Source organism: Piliocolobus tephrosceles, chromosome 13 (assembly GCF_002776525.5).
Source record: "Piliocolobus tephrosceles isolate RC106 chromosome 13, ASM277652v3, whole genome shotgun sequence".
Classification (NCBI taxonomy): domain Eukaryota; kingdom Metazoa; phylum Chordata; class Mammalia; order Primates; family Cercopithecidae; genus Piliocolobus; species Piliocolobus tephrosceles.
In genome coordinates, this window is record NC_045446.1 from 11,564,084 (window position 1) to 11,584,018 (window position 19,935).

At 48.2% G+C, this 19,935-nt stretch overlaps 1 protein-coding gene across 4 annotated transcripts in view; it reads right to left on the reverse strand.

Annotated features, from left to right (window-relative positions):
- Window positions 1-9,076: 9,076 nt before the first annotated feature.
- The window catches only part of INCENP (inner centromere protein), a 30,317-nt gene continuing 19,458 nt past the window's right edge, over window positions 9,077-19,935 (reverse strand). For 2 of the 4 annotated variants that reach the window (XM_023189511.1, XM_023189510.1), the window contains 8 exons: window positions 18,774-18,883; window positions 18,576-18,696; window positions 18,108-18,230; window positions 17,016-17,200; window positions 15,365-15,443; window positions 15,098-15,205; window positions 13,730-13,880; window positions 9,077-12,165 (listed from right to left, as the gene is read on the reverse strand). In XM_023189511.1, coding sequence (XP_023045279.1) covers window positions 11,951-12,165; window positions 13,730-13,880; window positions 15,098-15,205; window positions 15,365-15,443; window positions 17,016-17,200; window positions 18,108-18,230; window positions 18,576-18,696; window positions 18,774-18,883 — 1,092 coding nt within the window. In that variant the 3' untranslated portion in view covers window positions 9,077-11,950. Of the gene's footprint in view, window positions 12,166-13,729; window positions 13,881-15,097; window positions 15,206-15,364; window positions 15,444-17,015; window positions 17,201-18,095; window positions 18,231-18,575; window positions 18,697-18,773; window positions 18,884-19,935 lie in introns of all 4 variants that reach the window. The other 2 variants (XM_023189509.1, XM_023189508.1) reach the window with 1 other exon arrangement.

The window sequence follows — 19,935 nt, forward strand, 5'->3', positions numbered from 1 at the left end:
CCTTAAGCAATGACTCCCAATACCCTCTCCTCCCTGCCCTAGCTTGAGCAGTCTGGCTGGATCTCACGTCACACTATTTAATAGCAGCCCAGGAAAACAACAAAAACAAACAAACAAACAAACAAAAACCCTTACCACATGTGAGACCAATATAATTAGTTGTATAATGGTGAAGTTAACGAGTACTTTGCAATCCCCAGGCTTAGAAAACTATGGAGGCAGCTAAGTGAGGGGCCTCAAGGGAGAGCCCTGGTGCTACTGGGAGTCCTGTGAGTATCATGGGGGACTCCTGTCTCAGCCACTGCCTCCCCAGGTCACTGGATGCCCATGCATATAGGAGTGGGAGGTGTGAGGTGTGAGGATGGGGACTGCAAGGACTCTACCTGCACAGGGATAGACCCTCATGGGGCCAGGGCATCACTTGCTTTTGACAGCTTCCCAGTGGATTCTAAAACAGAGACACATTTGAGGACCCCAAGGCAGAGCATTTGTCATTCTTGTGTTCTTTAGTGGGAATAACCTCAGACCTTCCTGGGCACTAGTGAGGTCTAAGTCAGACAGAACTTGGAAGCCTTCCAGCAAAATGCATATCAAGATGCTCAATACATAGAAACTTTTATTCATTGTAAGCATTATAGTAATGGTTGCTACAGTTTGCAGAGTGCTAAGATTTTCTTGAGTATTAATTAATTTAGTGTGTTCTTACAACAATACTATGATATGCATCCTATAACACAGAAAGGCAAACTAACGATAAAAGGGATGTCTATGCATGTGGGTGCATGTGTGTATGAGGGTTTAATGTAAGGCATGGGTATTTGAGAAGGCTTTGCAGAGGAAGAGATAAGCGAAGTGGGTTCTTGTCAGATGTCTCAGGCAGGGAAGGCTACAGAGGCAAAGGAAAACACATTAGCCCCGGTGGAAGGATATGAGTTATGTGATACATAAGAAATGAAATATAAACAACTGTGACTGATTACAGAGTACCTGGGGGCGGGGCGGGGGGAAGGAGATGAGAGGGCAGGGGCTGGCAAAAACAGGTGTTGGAAGCCCTTGTGTGCAATGCAAGGGTGTGGACTTGCTCCTCCAGCAAGTGTTCCTCTGTGGTTTTCTCCCAGTGTTTCGAGAGCTCCGTGAATCCTGGTTTGCTATGCACAGTGTGTAGACTGAACTGGTAATGGGTTTCACAAACTTAGGTTCCGTTTTTAAGTGCACCTATTTTCTGGTGTGATATTTAAAATACATATTTATTTTACAAGCAATGTTCAATTAATAATAACTTATCTACTATTGTTCCAAGTGTATAAACATTACTATTATCATATGAAGGTAGGTTTAGGGTAAAAATAAGTTCCCTTACTTAAAACCCTTGAGAACAAGGAGCCCTCTGGTCATGTACATTTGTGGAAAAGAAGACAGAATCACATTTTAATTTTAGGAGATTCACTTTGACATGGATAAGGAGAACGTATTGCAGGAGGGCTTCACAGAGGCTAGGAGACAATTTAGGAGATTTCAGTCTAAGTTGTGAAGGACGCAGACCAGACTGTGATGGTCACTACATGATAGGAAAAAAGAGATTTGCAGAGGTGATGCTGTAGCCATGGAGGGAATAAAACTTAGTGCACGGCTAGAAGGCAGTAGGAAGGGGAGATGTTTTTGGCTGATTCATGTTCCCCCCAAAAAACATCTACATCCTAATCCCCGAAATCTGTGACTGTTCCATTACATGACAAAAAAGCACTTTGCATACGTGATCAAGTTAAAGATGATAAGACAGGGACATTATTCTGAATAATCTGGTAGTCCCTAAACCCAACCCCATGTACTTTGTAATTAAAAGGCAGAAAAGGATTTGACATGGAAATAACAATAGAAAAAAAATTATCATGGAGAAAGAGGTTGCAGTGATGTGGCCACAGGACCAGGACAGTCGGCAGCCCAGAAGCTATTAGCAGCCCTTCGTGATCTCTCCCTGAGAGCCCCCAGAGGGAGCAGAGTCCTGCTGCCCCCAGCCTCCCAGCAGGGATACTAATGTTGGGCTTCTGATCCCCAGAGGTGTCAGAAAATCAGTTGCTTTAAGCCACCAAGCTTGCAGAGGTTTGTTCCAGCAGCCACAGGACACCAAGAAAATAAGCTGTTGGGTCTCCCTGTGTCCTGGTTAGGAGACTTGCTGGGTGGGTGCATGACCCTGGATGGGCTCATGGAAGGGAGAGCAGGCTGTGGGAGGACGCTGTGCTCAGTTTCACATCCTGCTCCTGGAATGACTGTAGAGTGCACGCTTGGAGCTGTCCAGTTGGCAGGGGGTGCTGGTCTCTGGAGCTCTTGGGAGAGCTGGAGAGAGAGAGAATTTGCCTCAGGTGCTGGTGAGGGTGCAGACACTGAGGAGTGCTCTGAGTGTGGGGAGTGAAAAAATGTGAACTCTATGTTGCAACCTGGAGATGCCCTCAAATTGTGATAAATTAGGAAATAAACATGACAGGGCAGAGAAACCATAGTGCAGAGGTGGCACCGAGCAGGCTGACTTTCGGTCCTAAAGGACATCACACTAGGGCCACCGCTGGGTGGGAACCCCAGGCCTGGACATCCAGACAGGCTGGGGGTTCGCTCAGTACAAGGCCATCAGAAACGTTGTAATTCCTGTGTCCTCATTAACATTTTGAACTTTTCAAAAAACCAACTCCTGGATTCATTGATTTTTTTGAAGGGTTTTCATGTCTCTATCTCCTTCAGTTCTGCTCTGATCTTAGTTATTTCTTGTCTTCTGCTAGCTTTTGATTTGTTTGCTCTTGCTTCTCTGGTTCTTTTAATTGTGATAAATTGTGATGTTTCGGTGTCAATATTAGATCTTTCCTGCTTTCTTTTGTGGGCATTTAATGCTATAAATTTCCCTCTACACACTGCTTTAAATGTGTCCCAGAGATTCTGGTACATTGTATCATTCTCATTGGTTTCAAAGAACATCTTTATTTCTGCCTTCATTTCGTTATTTACTTAGTAGTCATTCAGGAGGAGGTTGTTCAGTTTCCATGTAGTTGTGCAGTTTTGAGTGAGTTTTTTTAATCCCGAGTTCTAATTTGTTTGCACTATGGTCTGAGAGACTGTTTGTTATGATTTCTGTTCTTTTGCATTTGCCAAGGAGTATTTTACTTCCAATTATGTGGTCAATTTTAGAATAAGTGTGATGAGGTGGTGAGAAGGATGTATAGTCTGTTGATTTGGGGTGGAGAGTTCTGTAGATGTCTGTAAGATCCACTTGGTCCAGAGCTGAGTTCAAGTCCTGAATATCCTTGTTAATTTTCTTCTCGTTGATCTATCAAATATTGACAGTGGGGTGTTAAAGTCTCCCATTCTTATTGTGTGGGAGTCTAAGTCTCTCTGTATGTCTCTAAGAACTTGTTTCATGAATCTGAGTGTTCCTGTATTGGGTGCATATTTAGGATAGTTAGCTCTTCTTGTTGCATTGATCCCTTTACCATTATGTAATGCCTTTCTTTGTCTCTTTTGATCTTTGTTGGTTTAAAGTCTGTTTTATCAGAGACTAGGATTGCAACCCCTGCTTTTTTTTGGCTTTGCATTTGCTTGGTAAATACTCCTCCATCCCTTTATTTTGAACCTATGTGTGTCTTTGCATGTTAGATAGGTCTCCTGAATACAGCACACTGATGGATCTTGACTCTTTATCCAATTTGCCAGTCTTTGTCTTTTAATTAGGGCATTCAGCCCATTTACATTTAAGGTTAATATTTTTATGTGTGAATTTGATCCTGTCATTATGAGGCTAGCTGGTTATTTTGCCTGTTAGTTGATGAATTTTCTTCATAGTGTTGATGGTCTTTACAACTTGGTATGTTTTGCAGTGTCCCTTTCAATGTTTAGTGCTTCCTTCAGGAGTTCTTGTAAGGCAGACCTGGTGGGGACAAAATCTCTCAGCATTTGCTTGTCTGTAAAGGATTTTATTTCTCCTTCACTTATGAAACTTAGTTTGGCTGGATATGAAATTCTGGGTTGAAAATTCTTTTAAGAATGTTGAATATTGGCCCCCTACTCTCTTCTGGCCTGTAGGGTTTCTGCAGAGAGATCCGCTGTTAGTCTGATGGGTTTCTCTTTTGGGTAACTCTACCTTTCTCTCTGGCTGGCTGCCCTTAACATTTTTTCCTTCATTTCCACCTTGGTGAATCTGATGATTATGTGTCTTGGGGTTGCTCTTCTTGAGGAGTATCTTTGTGGTATTCTCTGTATTTCCTGAATTTGAATGTTGGCCTGTCTTGCTAGGTTGGGGATGTTCTCCTGGATAATATCCTGAAGAGTGTTTTCCAACTTGGTTCCATTCTCCCTGTCACTTTCATGTTCACCAGTCAAATGTAGATTTGGTCTTTTCACATAGTCCCATATTTCTTGGAGGCTTTGTTCATTCATTTTCATTCTTTTTTCTCTAACCTTGTCTTCTCATTTTATTTCATTAATTTGATATTCAACTTCTGATATCCTTTCTTCCACTTGATCAATTCAGCTATTGATACTGTGTATGCTTCACCAAGTTCTCATGCTGTGTTTTTCAGTTCTATCAGATCATTTATATTCTTCTCTAAACTGGTTATTCTAGTTAGCAATTCGTCTAACCTTTTTTCAAGGTTCTTGGCTTCCTTGCATTGGATTAGAACATGCTCCTTTAGCTTGGAGGAGTTTGACAGGAGTAGGCTTCTGGAGCCTACGTCTGTCAGTTCATCAAATTCATTCTCCATCTAGTTTTGTTCCCTTGCTGGTGAGGAGTTGTGATCCTTTGGGGGAGAAAAGGCGTTCTGGTTTTTGGAATTTTCAGTCTTTTTGTGCTGGTTTCTCCCCATCTTCATGGATTTATCTACCTTTGGTGTTTGATGTTGGTGATCTTCAGATGGGGACTCTGAGTGGACGTACTATTCCTTTCTGTTTGTTAGTTTTCCTTCTAACAGTCAGGCCCCGCTGCTGCAGGTCTACTGGAGTTTGCTAGAGGTCCACTCCAGACCCTGTTTGCATGGGTATCACCAGCAGAGGTTGCAGAGCAGCAGATTCGTACCTGTTATTTCCATTGGAAGCTTCATCCCAGATGGGCACCTGCCAGATGCCAGCCACAGCTCTCCTGTATGAGGTGTCTTTTGGCTCCTGCTGGGAGGTGTCTCAAAGTCAGGATACATGGGGGTCAGGGACCCATTTGAGGTGGCAGTCTGACCCTTAACAGAGCTTGAATGCTGTGCTGGGAGATCTGCTGCTCTCTTCAGAACCGTCCAGCAGGGACGTTTAAGTCTGCTGAGACTGCCCACAGCCACCCCTTCCCCCACATGCTCTGTCCCAGGGAGGTGGGGGTTTTATCTCTAAGCCCCTGACTGGGGCTGCTGCTTTTCTTTCAGAGATGCGCTGCCCAGAGAGGAGGAATCTAGAGGCAGTCTGGCCACAGTGGCCTTGTTGAGCTGTGGTCGACTCCACCCAGTTCGAACTTCCAGGTGGCTCTGTCTACACTGTGAGGGTAAAACCGCCTACTCAAGCCTCAGCAATGGCAGACGCTCCTCCCCGCACCAAGCTTGAGCATCCCAGGTCGACCTTAGACTGCTGTGCTGGCAGTCAAGAATGTCCAGCCAGTGGATCTTAGCTTGCTGGGCTCTATGGGGATGGGACCTGCCAAGCCAAACCACTTGACTCCCTGGCTTCAGCCCCCTTTCCAGGGGAGTGAACGGTTCTGTCTCTTCTGTCTCGCTAGCGTTCCAGGCACCACTGGGGTATGGGAAAAAAAAACTCCTGCCGCTAGCTCGGTGTCTGCCCAAACAGCCATCCAGTATTGTGCTTGAAACCCAGGCCCCTAGTGGCGTAGGGTTGGAGGGGATCTCCTGGTCTGCAGGTTACAAAGACAGTGGGAAAAGTGCAGTATCTGGGCTGGAGTGCACTGTTCCTCAGGCACATTCTCTCACAGCTTCCCTTGGGTAGGGAGAGAATTCCCTGACCCCTTGCACCTCCCAGGTGAGGCAACGCCCCACCCTGCTTTGGCTCGTCCTCCGTGGGCTGCACCCACTGTCCAACCAGTTCCAGTGAGGTGAACCGGGTGCCTCAGTTGGAAATGCAGAAATCACCTGCCTTCTGCATCAATCTCGCTGGGAGCTGCAGACCCGGGATATTCCTATTTGGCCATCTTCCCAGCAATCCCTGTTTTCTTCTAGGAGTGTTGTATTTTTAGCTCTTACATTTAGGCCTATGATCCATTAGGAATTAAACCTGATATATGGTGTGGAGAAGGGCTGGAGCTTTTTAAAAACACTCCCAATTGTTCCATGACAATGTGTTGAAAAAATTATGCTGCCCACATCAAATGGCCTTTCCACCTTTGCCAAAAACCAAGTGATCATATATGTGTAGTTCTATTTCTGGATTCCATAAAAGTTCATATATCTATGACTACCTTCACACCAATATCATACTATCCTGATTCCTGTAGCTTTGAGAACTAGGCAGCCGCTTGGGCTGACTCTGGATCCGTCGCTGAAGGGGGTCCACCAAACCATGAGCATGTAGCCACAAGGGCAATCCCAGATGAGCCCCCAAATTTGTAACTGCCCAAGGGATTCACCTTGCTGGCTGCCCAGACAGAGCCTATTCACCAAGACAGGGGAATCAAAATAGAGAAACAGTAATTCATGCAGAGCCACAGCTGTGCGGGAGACTGGATTATTACTCACATCAATCTCCTCCTGTAGCTTTGAAATCAGCCTTGTATGTAGTGTGACCTCTCCAAATTTGTTTTTAAGTTGTTTTAGCTATTGTAGGTCCTATGCTGTTAAATACAATTTTTCAGACAGGATCTTGCTGTGTTACCCAGGCTGGAGTGCAGTGACACAATCACTGCTTATTGCAGTCTTGACATTCCAGGCTCATGTGATCCTCCCACCTCAGTCTCCTGAGTAGCTGGGACTACAGACACGTGCCCAGCTAATTTTTGTATTTTTTTGTAGAGACAGGGATTTGCCATGTTGCCCAGGCTGGTCTCAGACTCCTGGGCTCAAGCCATCCACCCACCTCAGCCTCCCAAAGTCCTTGGATTACAGGTGTGAGCCACTGCACCCAGCATAAATACAAATTTTAAAACCAAATTTTTTCATAAACTTCCACCCCCACCCCCCCAAAAAAAGGCCATTTGGGGCTGGGTGCAGTGGCTCATGCCTGTAATTCCAGCAATTTGGGAGGCCAAGGCAGGTGTATCACTAGAGGCCAGGAGTTTGAGACCAGCCTGGCCAACATAGCAAACCCATCTCTATTAGAAATACAAAAATTAGCCAGGCATGATGGCACACGCCTATAGTCCCAGCTACTTGGGAGGCTGAGGCACAAGAATCACTTGAACTAGGGAGGCAGAGATCATGCCACTACACTCCGGCCTGGGTGACAGAGTGACACTCTCCTAAACAAATAAATAAAAATGAAAGGCTATGTGGAATTGGTTAAGACTGGGCTAAATCTTTTAGGGGGAAATTGACATGTTCAGTATACTGAGTTTCTGATCCATGAACACTGTATATATCCCACTTAAGTCTTCACTGATTTCTCAGCAATCTTTTGTAGTTCTCACTGTATTGTATAGGTCTTCCTGATCTTTTATCAGACTTATTCCTTAGATTTTGATAATTTTGGACATTATAAATGGTATTCCTTAAATTTCAATTCCTGCTTGCACATGGGTAGTACATAGAAATACAATAGATTTTTGTATATTGACCTTGTATGCCAAGCCCGTATTAATCCCAATAGCTTTTGGGTAGATACTATCGGATTTTCTACAAGTTGTCTCTGGCATTAATTCTTCCTTCCCTGTGGCTTTTTCTTTTTGCCATACTGTGCTGGCCAGAACTACCATAAAATGTTCAGAAGGAATGAGAGCGGGCATCCTTGTACTTGAATTGGTAGTAGGAGGAATGCGTCTAGACATTCACCAGGAAATGTTTGCTGGAGTTTTGTAGAAATGTCCTATCAAACTGCCCAATCTTACTTAAAGCTTTTATCTTAAATTACTAGTGTGGAATCATCGAATCATTGAATTTCTGCATCTATTAATTTATTGTCCTCCTCTATAATACATACAGTGAATTACATTAACTTCCAAATGTTAAACCTACCTTGCATTCCTGAGATAAACTGTTTGGTCAAGATGCATTATCCTGGCCGGGCATGGTGGCTCAGGCCTGTAATCCCAGCACTTCAGGAGGACAAGGTGGGTGGGTCACTCAAGGCCAGGAGTTTGAGACCAGCCTGGCCAACATGGCAAAACCCCATCTCTACTGAAAACACAAAAATTAGCTGGGCTGGTGGTGCACCCCTGTAATCCCAGCTACTCAGGAGGCCAAGGCACAAGAGTTGCTTAAACCCAGGAGGCAGAGGTTGCAGCAAGCCGAGATCCCACCACTGTATTCCAGCCTGGGCAAGAGTGAGACCCCTGTCTCCAACAACAACAAAAGTGTAATCCTTTTTATTTAACTTGGACTTGATAAAACTCTAAGAATTCTTGTGTGGATGTTCATGAGGGATAATTGTCTTCTTTTCTTGCAATGTCTGATTTGGGGATCAAAGCAATGCTGGCCTCAGAGACAGAACTGAGTATTCTTTCCTCTTATATTTCCTGTGAGAGGTTGTGCAGAATTAGTATTATTTCCTTAAATATGTGGCAACATTTACCACTAAAGCTACCTATGTCTACCGTTTTCTTTGTGATAACACATCTTTCATACAGCTATGTAGGTTTTCCATTTCTTCCTAAGTAAACTAATTTGTATCTTTTAAGGAATCTGCATTGCTTTCATCTAAATTGTCAAATGTATTCCTAGAAGTTGTTCATAATAGTCTCTTATTGTTTTAATAACTGTAGAATCTGTGGTGAAGCTACCTAATTTCTGACATTGGTGATCTATCTTTTCTCCTGATCAGTCTAAATAGAATTTTCTTGAGCTTCTCAAAGAACCAGCTTTTGGTTAATTAATTTTCTATATTTTCTCTTTCTAATGTCTGATTTCTGCTCTACTTGCATGATTTCCCCTTTTCTGTGTACACTTTTAATTTGCTCTTTTTTTTTTTTTTCTAGTTTCTTAAAGTGGAAGCTGAGGTCACTGATTTGAGACCTTTTTTCTAACACAGGCATTGAGCCCCATAAATTCCCCTCAGTACTGCTTTACTTGCATCACGGGATACAAAGTTGACACAAAAGTCAACTGTATTTCTATACATCAGCAATGAACAAGTGGAAACCAAAAATCAGAAAAACAATACCATTTACAACAGCTCCAAGAAAATAAATAGTTATAAATCTAAGAAAATATGTACAGGATCTGTATGCTGAAACTATAAAATGCTGAAGAAAGAAACTAAACATGCAAATAAATGGAGGACACGTCATGTTCATGGATTAAAAGACGATCATAAATATGTTCATTCTCCCCAAACTTATCTATAGATTTAATGCAATTCCAATCAAAATCCCAGCAGGACTTTTGGAGATAAGCTAACCCTAAAATTTAAATGGAAAGGTAACACTGATACAATAGTCAAAATAATTTTAAAAGAAAAATAAAATTGGAAGAATTATATTACCAGATTTTAATACTTATTACAAAGCTATAGTCACCTTGATTTATGTGGTATTGGCAAAAGGAGAGATGTACAGATCAATGGGAGAAAATAAAAAGTCTAGAAATGGACCCATACCAATATGGCTAACTCCTGGCAAAGATATAAAAGAAATTCAGCAGAGAAAGGATAGTCTTTCCAACAAATGGTGCTGGAACAATTAGACATCCATCCATATGCTCCTAAACACAAACAAAAAACATAAACTTCATACTTAAAAAAAAGTTAACTCAAAATAGATCATAAATCTAAATGCAACATGTAAAATAAAAAACATTTAGAAGAAAACAAAGGAGAATTAGGACCTAGGACAATGGTTTCTTAGACATGACAAAAAAACACACTCTATTTTTAAAATTTAATTAATTGGACTTCATCAAATTAAAATTTTTGTCCTGTGAAAAGCACTGGTAAGTAAACAAAAAGCTGGGCTAGGCATGGCAGCTCATGCCTACAATCTCAGCACTTTGGGAGGCCAAGGCAGAAGGACCGCTTCAGACCAGGAGTTTGAGACCAGCCTGGCCAATGTAGCAAGACCCCATCTCTAAAAAAAAAATTTTTTTTAAAAAAGACAAGCTACAGATTGGGAGAAAATACTGCAAAGCATATATGTGACAACATATTTGTATCCATAATATGTAAAGATTCTTAAACCCAACGGTAACATAACAATCCAATTTTAAGATGAACAAAAGATTTGAAGACTCTTCACCAAAGATACACAGATGACAGAAATGTACATGAAAAGATGTTCACCATCAGCCATTAGGGAAATTCAAATTAAAGCCATGATTAGATATCCGTACACACCTATTTGCATGGCTAAAATAAGAAACAGACAATACCAAGTGTTGATAAATATGCAGACCAATTGCAATTACGTTTCTGCTGAATAATAACTTTTCCTTAAACACACTATATAAAGATGCTTTAAGTGATATTTTGATATTGTGGTTTTAGACAGACACACTCGCCAGTTTACTCAGTACAAGTGTCTAGTCAGAGAATATCGGGAAAAAATTTGAACTGCACAACGTATTTAAACAAACCATAAAACGCTTTTCTTGGCATGGGTAGAAACTTCCAGACTTCCATCTATTGTGTTCACTATTTCCTCATTTTTAAAAGTATTCTTGGATTTAGGCTTTATTTTGTCCTTAAGCAGAACTTCTGTAAAAGTTCAAATAGTAAACATTTTCAGCTTTGCATAGATGGGCCTCTGCTGCACAACTTACCAACTGCCCTCAGAGCAGAGCCACTGGAGACAACCGGTAAAGACAAGGCATTTCCATTGCTGGTGTTTCGATAAAACTTTAAAGAACTGACTGCAGCTGGATTTGGCCCACAGGCCATAGTTTGGCAACCCCAGGCTAGAGTAGCAGATGCATGCATTCAGAAGGCAGCAGCAGACAGCTCACAGGCAGGACCACAGCCAGCTTTCATCGGCGCTAAGCATTTAATCAGCAGCTGCCTGGTTTTGCTGGGGAAATACCTCGCTGCTTGCAAGCACTGGTCCCGAGGTGGTCTCAAGGGATATCCCTTTTCTACTCAGACCTCATGCTTCACCAGCACACAGATGTTCTCAAGCCCATTTGTACCTGTGCAGCAAGGGTGGAGCCTGGGGAACAGAGAGGGTAGGGGACTAAGTGGCAGGGCTGTGTCAAGACACAGGTCTTTCCCAATGAGCAAGTTTCCCGTTACAAACAGGGAGCACCCCAAAAAACAGGAAGGAGCTCCACCTGCCCCATCGTGACAGTAACTGAAGTGTTCCTCAGGGGTTATCCAGGCAGTGGAACCACCCACTGCAGCAGCATCTCTGAGGGCGGGCATCTGCACCCGGTGATTCTGAGGCACACCGCACGTGATGGAACAGTACCTTGGTCCTGCAGGCCACCGGTGGCCCAAGACACACAGCTACAGAGCCAGGGCTGAGGCGCCCAGTCTTCACGGTATCAACAGCAGGCTTGAAGGAATATACTTTATTAATCTACCTCCCAAACACTAAAATGCCAAAGACTAAAACGCTAACATTCAACTAAATTAAAACAACTATTTACAGAGCACTGTCTGCAGGTCATGTGGGGCTGGGCCTGGTTCTTCCCCACCCACCCACCCCGCCCATCCTCCAAACAGGCCCGGGGCCACCTGCCACCTGCAGCAGAAACACCCAGCACAGAGGATGTTTATATACACCTGGCCGAGCACTCCATGATGGCATGCCAAGAAGGAGATCAACGGACCAAGACAGAGACCGACAGACAGATAGATAGACACAGACAGGAGGTGAGGCTGCTAAGAAAGACGCAGGCCAGCCTCAGTGCTTCTTCAGGCCGTAGGCCAGGCTGCTGGGGACCCTGGCGCCCGGCAGAGGCGGGGAGTTCCAGACAGCAGAGCTGGTGCGCTTGTGATAGCGAGGCTTGCTCTTCCTGAAGATATCCTCCAAGTCCAGCGGGAGAATGGCTCCAAAGAGCTCCGGAAGGTTCGGCGGGTGGTAGTACTGGTGAATGATGGCCTGGCTGAGCGGGGTGCCTACCGGAGACGACAGACCAGACACTGCCTTGGGGCTCTCCATGAACCTCCCCATCCCCTGTCCCCCAAAGAGCCCTGTCACCCTCTCCAACCTCCCTACAGAGAGCTCCGTCACCCTCTTCAGCCCTGCCCCTGCCTGTACCACCATCAAACCCAGAGAACGCCCTTGTGTCACATCCTTCCTACCGTCCTCTGGCAGCTTAACCTGTGCAAAGCCCTTGAGAGCTTGCATGAGACAGGCACTCCTTGAACCTGTCCCGACCACCACCTGGGAGGCAGGTTCTGTATTCTCCCATTCAGCAGATTTGCCTAAAGGCATACAGCTAACAATGGCAGAGCCTATGTTTGAAGACAAGCCAAGCTCGAGAGCTTAAGCATAGGATGCCATCCTCGACCACCCTGGCCAGCTGCTTCTCACAGACCCCACAGGCCCTGGCGCAGTCCTGAGGGGCCTCTGGCAGTGGATGTGGGAGCGCCCAGTCCTGACAACGGGGCTGAGGAAGACCCAGGGGATCAGGAGGCCAGACATGCACCAGCACTTGCTCAGCACCAGCTGCGGCTCTAAGGGCCAGCCGTGAGCTCACTCATGTCACTCTCAATACAACTCCTCAGCTGGGTCTTGTCATCACCCCCCTTTCACAGATGAGGAAATTATTTAAGGAAGCTGTTCAAAGTCACCTCCGATTAGGTGGCTTTGCAAGTGATCTGGCTCCTGCTCACTGCCATCTCCCAAACAACTTGACACTAGCAGTTAAGAGGCTTAAAGCACATGCCAGTCACTGTAGGGTTCAGATGAGGTGAAACTCACAAAAACAAGTTTTTGTGAGTTTTTGTGCAGAGTGCCTACCAGCTATGGGATTCCAGGCCCTTCCATCTGGGGCGTCTGCACCCTTCCCTGACCTCCAGTTCAGTAAACACTGCAAGGCACCCATGGTACCCACTGGCCCTATCCACTCTGCAGCACACACTGCTAGCACCTACCCTGCTCACTCAAGCTGGCCTTGCACTCAGGCCTGAGGCACTGCAGTCACGCTCACCCAGGTTCTTGTTTAACGTTGGGGCCTGTAAACTCCAGGTCAGATCCTACTCAAGTGCCTCGTGCACTCCTCAGGGCCTTTCCTGCCTCCCCCAGCTGGCCAGAAGCCCCAGGCTCCAGCTTGGTGTTCTGCCTAAACCCTTTCCCATTCTAGTTCTGTCCCTGTCCCAGGTGGCTTACTTGGGTCCAAGTCTCTTCAGCCTTGCTGGATGTGACTCTAAGGAGGGGCCCAGTCCAAGTCGGGACACCCAGCAGCAGATGCTGTGCCCAAGGCCAGTGCAATTTCATATATTTTTTTGAGAACAAAGGAACCCAACCTCATAGGTCTGGTCCTCAGGAAAGCACAGTGACCATAGGGTGCCCGACTCTCCCCCGGGCACATGCATGCCCCAGGCCAGAGCCTCGAGCCGCCAACTCAAGCACACAGCAGCCTCCCAACACCATAGCAGCCAACTCACTATTTCCAGGGCCCTCAAGGTGAGGACCAGGGAGGGCCTGAGTCCCCCAGGAGCTGTGGGCTTTGCGTACCTCGGGCCCAGTTGGGGATGGGCTTCCGGGGATGGGCCTCATCATCGGTGGAGTCGTCGCTATTCAGATCCATCCCGTAGTTATCTGGGTTGATCTTGGGAGGGGCCCTGTGCCCTTGCGGAGTCATCTGATATGAGGTACAAGCTGGAGACTGGAAAAACAAACATGGCCATCAGCTCCCTCCGCAGCATTCCAGTCTCTCACCACCGAGGAGCGCTGGGGCACTGCTCACCTCCTCCCAGTTCACAGGAGAAACAAAAGGTGCAGGATCACTTTTTTTTTTCTTTTTTTGAGACAGAATCTCACTGTCGCCCAGACTGGAGTGCAGTGGTGTGATCTCGGCTCACTGCAACCTCCACCTCCCAGGTTCAAGAGATTCTCATGCCTCAGCTTTCCCAAGTAGCTGGATTACAGGTGTGTAGCACCACACCTGGCTAATTTTTTGTATGTTTAGTAAGGGACTGGGTTTCACTATGTTGACCAGGCTGGTCTCGAACTCGTGACCTCAAGTAATCCGCCCACTTTGGCCTTCCAATATGCTGGGATTACAGGCGAGAACGACTGCACCAGGCCTACTTTTTAATTTTAAAAAGTCACAGAACACACACTACTCTGTGTCCCCTTTTTTCATGCTAAGGTGTATTGCAAACTTTCTTCCAGGCCAGTGTGTCTAGAATCCTCCTGGGAACCGCTCAGGAGACTCCAGGATTTGCAACTTAACCATCCATCATTGACAGATATCATACTAACTTCCAAGTTTTCCACATCTTAACTGTGCTGCAGTGAAAACATTATGTTTTGTTTGGTAACAGCACTGAAGTGAAAATAGATCAAATGCTCATCAAGAGGAGCCGGCTGAATTCCAGCACCACGAAGGTACACGGCCCTCAAAACTAAGAAATGTACCTGTGCTGAAACAGACAGATGTCTACAATATGCCGAGCGAAAAAAAAAAAACCGTGGGGGTGAGGGGACTGGAAATCAATCCACCAAATGGTATGTGTCCATTTTAAATATGTGTGTATATGGGTGACAAAGAGAGACAGAGAATATCTGTGTGTGTTAAAAGGGTTACATAGGCAAAACTCTAGAAGGATATACAATGGGCTTAGTAGAGTTTTCCTGAGGGTCCCTTTTCTTGAAACTTTATACTCTTTTATAAGGTTTAGTTCCTTTTTATCCCCCACCTCAACAAATTCTACTTTTAGAATAACAAAGAATACAAAAAATAGTAAAAACAATTGGGCCAAGTGTATCTGTCCTTTTCCTTAGGGGCCTAACATAGCCTGTGCCTCCAGCTACTGGGAAGAGAATAATCAGACTGGGCCCCTCCGCCCGAGGGCCTCTCCACTGGGGCCCAGGCTGCACCTGCACGTCCACAGTCACGTTCAGGGCCTTGCTGGCCCCTGCTGCCTCCTTGGCTTTCTTCTCTTGCTCCTCCTGCAGCTGCCGCTCAGCCAGACGCTGCTGCTCTTCCTGGAACCCAGGTGGCAATGGGGTGTTAGGGAGCTGTGCAGGTGCCCTTCCCTCCCCTCCCTTTCCTTCCCCTCCCTAGGCGGCCCCTGCCGCGGGAGTCTAGACCAGCCCACAGCTCAGGGCAGACCCCAGGGGAGCCCACAACCCAGCTCCCCTCACCTTCTTCTTCTTCTCCTCCAGTTCCCTCTGCAGCCGCTCCTTCTGCAGCCGCAGGGCCTTCTCCCGCTCCTGCAGCTCCCTGAGGACCCAGCAAGAGCCTGTTAGGACAGGAAGTGGCGCCCCAGCCCCAGCCCTGCTCCCATCCCTGCTGGGGAAGCCAGCCCAGCCAGCAGGACACACCTTAGACGGTGGGATTGCCGAATGGGCAACCAGCTTAGAGCCAAGAGCTGCGCTTTTGCCCCGGAGGCTAGAAGTGTGCACACCTGAGGGTGCAGGGAACACAAGCTGAAGCCCAACATTTGGCCCCCACTTTTCCTTGTAACTTAGGTCTCTGAGCCTCATAACACTCTTATACAGTGGAGACCAGAACACATCTCCTCCAGGGTCAACACAAGAATCAAATGGGATGATCCACAATACCCCTAATTATCCTAACCCTCAGGGCAGACACCGGCTCCAAGCATGAACAAGCATGAACAAGGGGCTGTGGATGAGTTCTGGAGTCACCTCCACAACACACTGGCTCATGACTTTGAACACGTCATTTAACCTCTCTGGACCTGTTCCTCCCTGTGTGAAGTGGAGCTGATGACTCCCACGCCACCGTGGGCTTCAGTTGAGGACTAAACAAGGAAACAGGTGTAAAGCCTGCGGCTGGGGTAACCCACCAAAGCTGCCGACACTGTGACTATCACACCGCCGCCCTCAAAGCCCCTGCCCTGCCCAGCACCCTGCAATTCTCAAACCACGTTGGCTGTACCCTACGCCTTCCCAGACTCTGACCAGAGGACCACGGACAGCTTTGTCCCCATCGAGCAGCCCTGACGCAGTGCAGCGCTCTGGCTGTGACTTCTCACTTCTCTGATAAGCCTGAAGCCACCCACAAAGATGCACACGGAAAAAAAGTGCTGCCCGGTGTTTCCCAGGAGGTAGAGAGGGAGAGGGAACAGCTACGGGGCCTGCGTGTCTCACACACGAGCCTTGTGCTCCACTGCGCGCGCAGACGCGGGATCCCACGTATCTCCTGATCAACAGTGAGTGTGGCTTTTCCTCCTTGGCATCCCCACGGCTCTCACAACAACCAGGCTCAGGACAGGCCCTGGACAAACGCCTGTAAAACTAAGCATGTCTGTTGTCCAGAGACCACTGCATCTGCACAGCTGGAAGATCTCGGGGCTCCGGGGTCCACGGTTCCCAAGGCAGGGGAATAGTCTGAAAATATCTGAGTTATCGTCGTCACCAGGGGAAGATACATTTAGTGGGGACAGGGGCCAAGGATGCCAAACACCCTGCAATGTAACACAAAGATCTCTCCTGCCCAAAATGCCCATGGTGGCCCTGCTGAGAAATATCAGCTCATCCTCTGAGCACCACACACCTGCCAGTTACAAAAAGACACCGAAGAGGTCAGCACATGCAGCTGGACACAGAACCGAGCCAAGCCCTGAGCAAGCCCACCCATCGCTCCTTGGATCTCCCATAGCCAATGGGGAGTGTATTCAGGTGGACCACTAGCTGTAGGCCTCTGGGTTTGGTGCCAAGGAAAGCACCTGCAAACCCTCGCATGCAGGTGAGGCTGTGTCCAGGCAAGGGCCACACCATCTCTCTTCACACACATGGAGGGCAGGCAGCGGGCCAGCAGGTCCCTCACCTCTCGGCCTGGAGCCGCTCCTGCTCCCGCCGACGCTCCTGCTCTGCCAGCTGCCGCTCCTGCTCGCGCCGCTCCTGCTCCCGCTGCTCCGCCAGCCGCTTAGCCTCGGCCGCCTTCCGCAGCCGCTCCTGCTCCTCCTCCTTCTTCTTCTGCAGCAGCTCTTGGTGCCGCCGCTCTTCCTCCTCCTGAAACGGAGAGCAAGGTCGGGTGCTGTGGCTGGGCCAGGGCCAGAGGCAGGACAGCAGCCCTACTCCCCCGAAGCCCAGGTGCCCCTCATATCAGCCACCAGCACGGACAACACAGGAATGGTGCCATGTGACATCCCGAGCAAGGCTCTGCCAGAACCACCAGCAGCAGCCTGAAAAGGCATCTCGTGACAGCCGCTGCTGCTGTAGATTTAGCAGAAAGGAACCTCGGAGCCAAACGCACTAGCTCTGAAACAACGGGCAAGCATTCAAACCCTCTGGCCTGTTTCCTCGTCTATAAAACGGAGACCGCAGTTATTCCTACACTTCATGAGGTTGCTGGGTTTATATGCACAACACACTTAGAACAGTGCCTAGCACACAGTAAATACCTGACCTTGCTGACTAGTCACATAAGCCCTAATGATGGATTTGCCTTCTCTAGAGCCCTAAGACTGACTGGGACGAGCTGGGCCCTTACTCTTATAGGCGGAACAGTCGGGGAATGGACCATAACAGCAATTGTATAGAACGCTCAGCAGGCGTCAGACCCTAATGAGCATTTTAGACATTAACACATTTAACCCTGTTACTTGAAGGCATGGAAGCAGAGAGGTCAAGCAGCCTGCACGAGGTCGCACAGCTAATAAATGGCAGAGTTGAGATAGGCAGTCTGGCTCCAAGTATGAGCACTTAACCCTCAAACTACTGCTGCTACAGAAGATGAGAGGCAGGTTCTGGTCACCATCCCCACCCTGGAGGCTTCTGGGAAACCTCCTTCTTGGCATGAAGCAACAAGATGGTCTGGGTCAACCCCAAAAGGCGGGGTGCGCCCAATAGGGCCCCATGGTGCTGAGACGGTGGCCACCCCGCCCACCTCCTCCCTGAGGCCCACCTGCGCTCGCACCTGCTGCAGCCACCTGAGCCTACGCGCCTCCTCCTCCTGCTTCCTGCGCGCCTCCACCTCCTCCATCTTCTTGGCCGCCGCCTTTTTCTTGGCCTTCTCCTCCGCCAGCCGCTCCTCCTTGGCCTGCAGAGCCCACCCACACGTGCCCATTGGAGCACCCACATCCAATCCTGCAGAGTGGGGCCCAGAACTCTGCGTGACAGGCCCCACCTGCCCCTGCACACCTGGCTTGTTCCCACCGCCCAGGCAGAGGCCACCAGAAGCGGCCCTGCCTGAGTGTCAGACCCGACTCACAAAGGGCTGCCAGGGAAGCCCTCGGCTGAGCTCAGAGCGGACTCCAGGGCCTGGGACGCAGGCAGGAGTTGGGTACAGGGGTACAGTGACAACTCAGCAATTTCCTGAGGGGTCCAGTCCTAACCCGTGGGCTAAGTCTGAATTGCCTGGGTCCCCCAGAGCCCAGGCTCCCACCTTCTCAGTCTTCTCGTCGATCTGAGCAAACTTCTGCTCAATCTGCTTCTTCTTCTCCTCCTTCATCTGCTCCACCCGCTCGCGGGCCTGCAGCACCTTGCGGAGGCGTTCCTCACGCTTCCTGCGGGGCGCAGGACAGTCAGGGGGAGCCCCGCCGAGGCTGGGGCAGGCCACGGTCCAGGGAGCCAGGCCACTTACAGCTTCACCTCCTCCAGCCGCCGTCGCTTGTCCTCCTCCACCTTCTGCCTGCGCAGCTGCTCGGCCTCCTCCTTCCGCCGCAGGCTCTCCAGGCGCTGCCGCTCCTTCTCCTGGGGTGGCGGGGAGCGGGGGAGATGGGACATGAGCAAGGACAACCCCCCACCCAGCCCCAAAAGCTGCCCACAGTCCCCAGCAGCCTGCGGCCGCGTGGGTGGCAGCGTCAGAGTGCTTCTTAGGCAGAGGCATCCCCAACGCGGCCCCAACAGCACCCAGGCCAAGACCCGCAGCTCCCGTCTTTCCTCCCAGGAGCACTCAGCTGCCTCACAAGGGTCTGAGCCACAGTGTCCTCAACTGAGCCCTGCCAAGTTTTGGGCAGCACGAAAGTCAGGCTCCAAGGAGGATTTATGTGCTGATGACAACTATATAAACTGTGCATTGAAAACGAAAATGAAGGATGAGCTTGGAAGGGTGAGGAGCAGAAAGGCAGCTCTCCTAGTCACAGTGAATGTTGCAGTAAGGGGGTGGTGCAGACGCAAGGGTTAACTTACGACTATCATGCTTTATAACATCCACACTATGGCTACATATTTTTTTGTGTATATCAACTATTTCATAATAGTTGAAAAAAATAAAAGGAAATATTGTCAAATGCTAACAGAGGTTACTATAGTCTAGTGAGACGGATTAGGGATGGTATTAATTTTCTTTTATTTTCCGAACTTCCTGTGGCACAGCTATGCTTTTTTTTGGAGACAGAGTCTGCTCTGTCACCCAGGCTGGAGTGCAATGGCGCAATCTCGGCTCACTGCAACCTCCACCTCCCAGGTTCAAGCGATTCTCGCGCCTCAGCCTCCCAAGCAGCTGGAGCTACAGGCATGTGCCACCACACCCAGCTAATTTTTATATTTTTAGTAGAGGCGGGGTTTCACTATGTTGGCCAGGCTGGTCCTGAACTCCTGACCTCAAGGGATCCGCCCGCCTTGGCCTCCCAAAGTGCTGGGATTACAGGCGTAAGCCACCATGCCCAGCTGGCTACGTTCATTTTTAAGGCAACTTTAAAAAAGTACTCGTTGGCTGAAAAGCTGATTGATGCTGGCACCCCTTCCTGGGCAGACACAGAAAGCCCCAGGGGCACAGCCACAGCAATGGGCAGCCAGCAGGG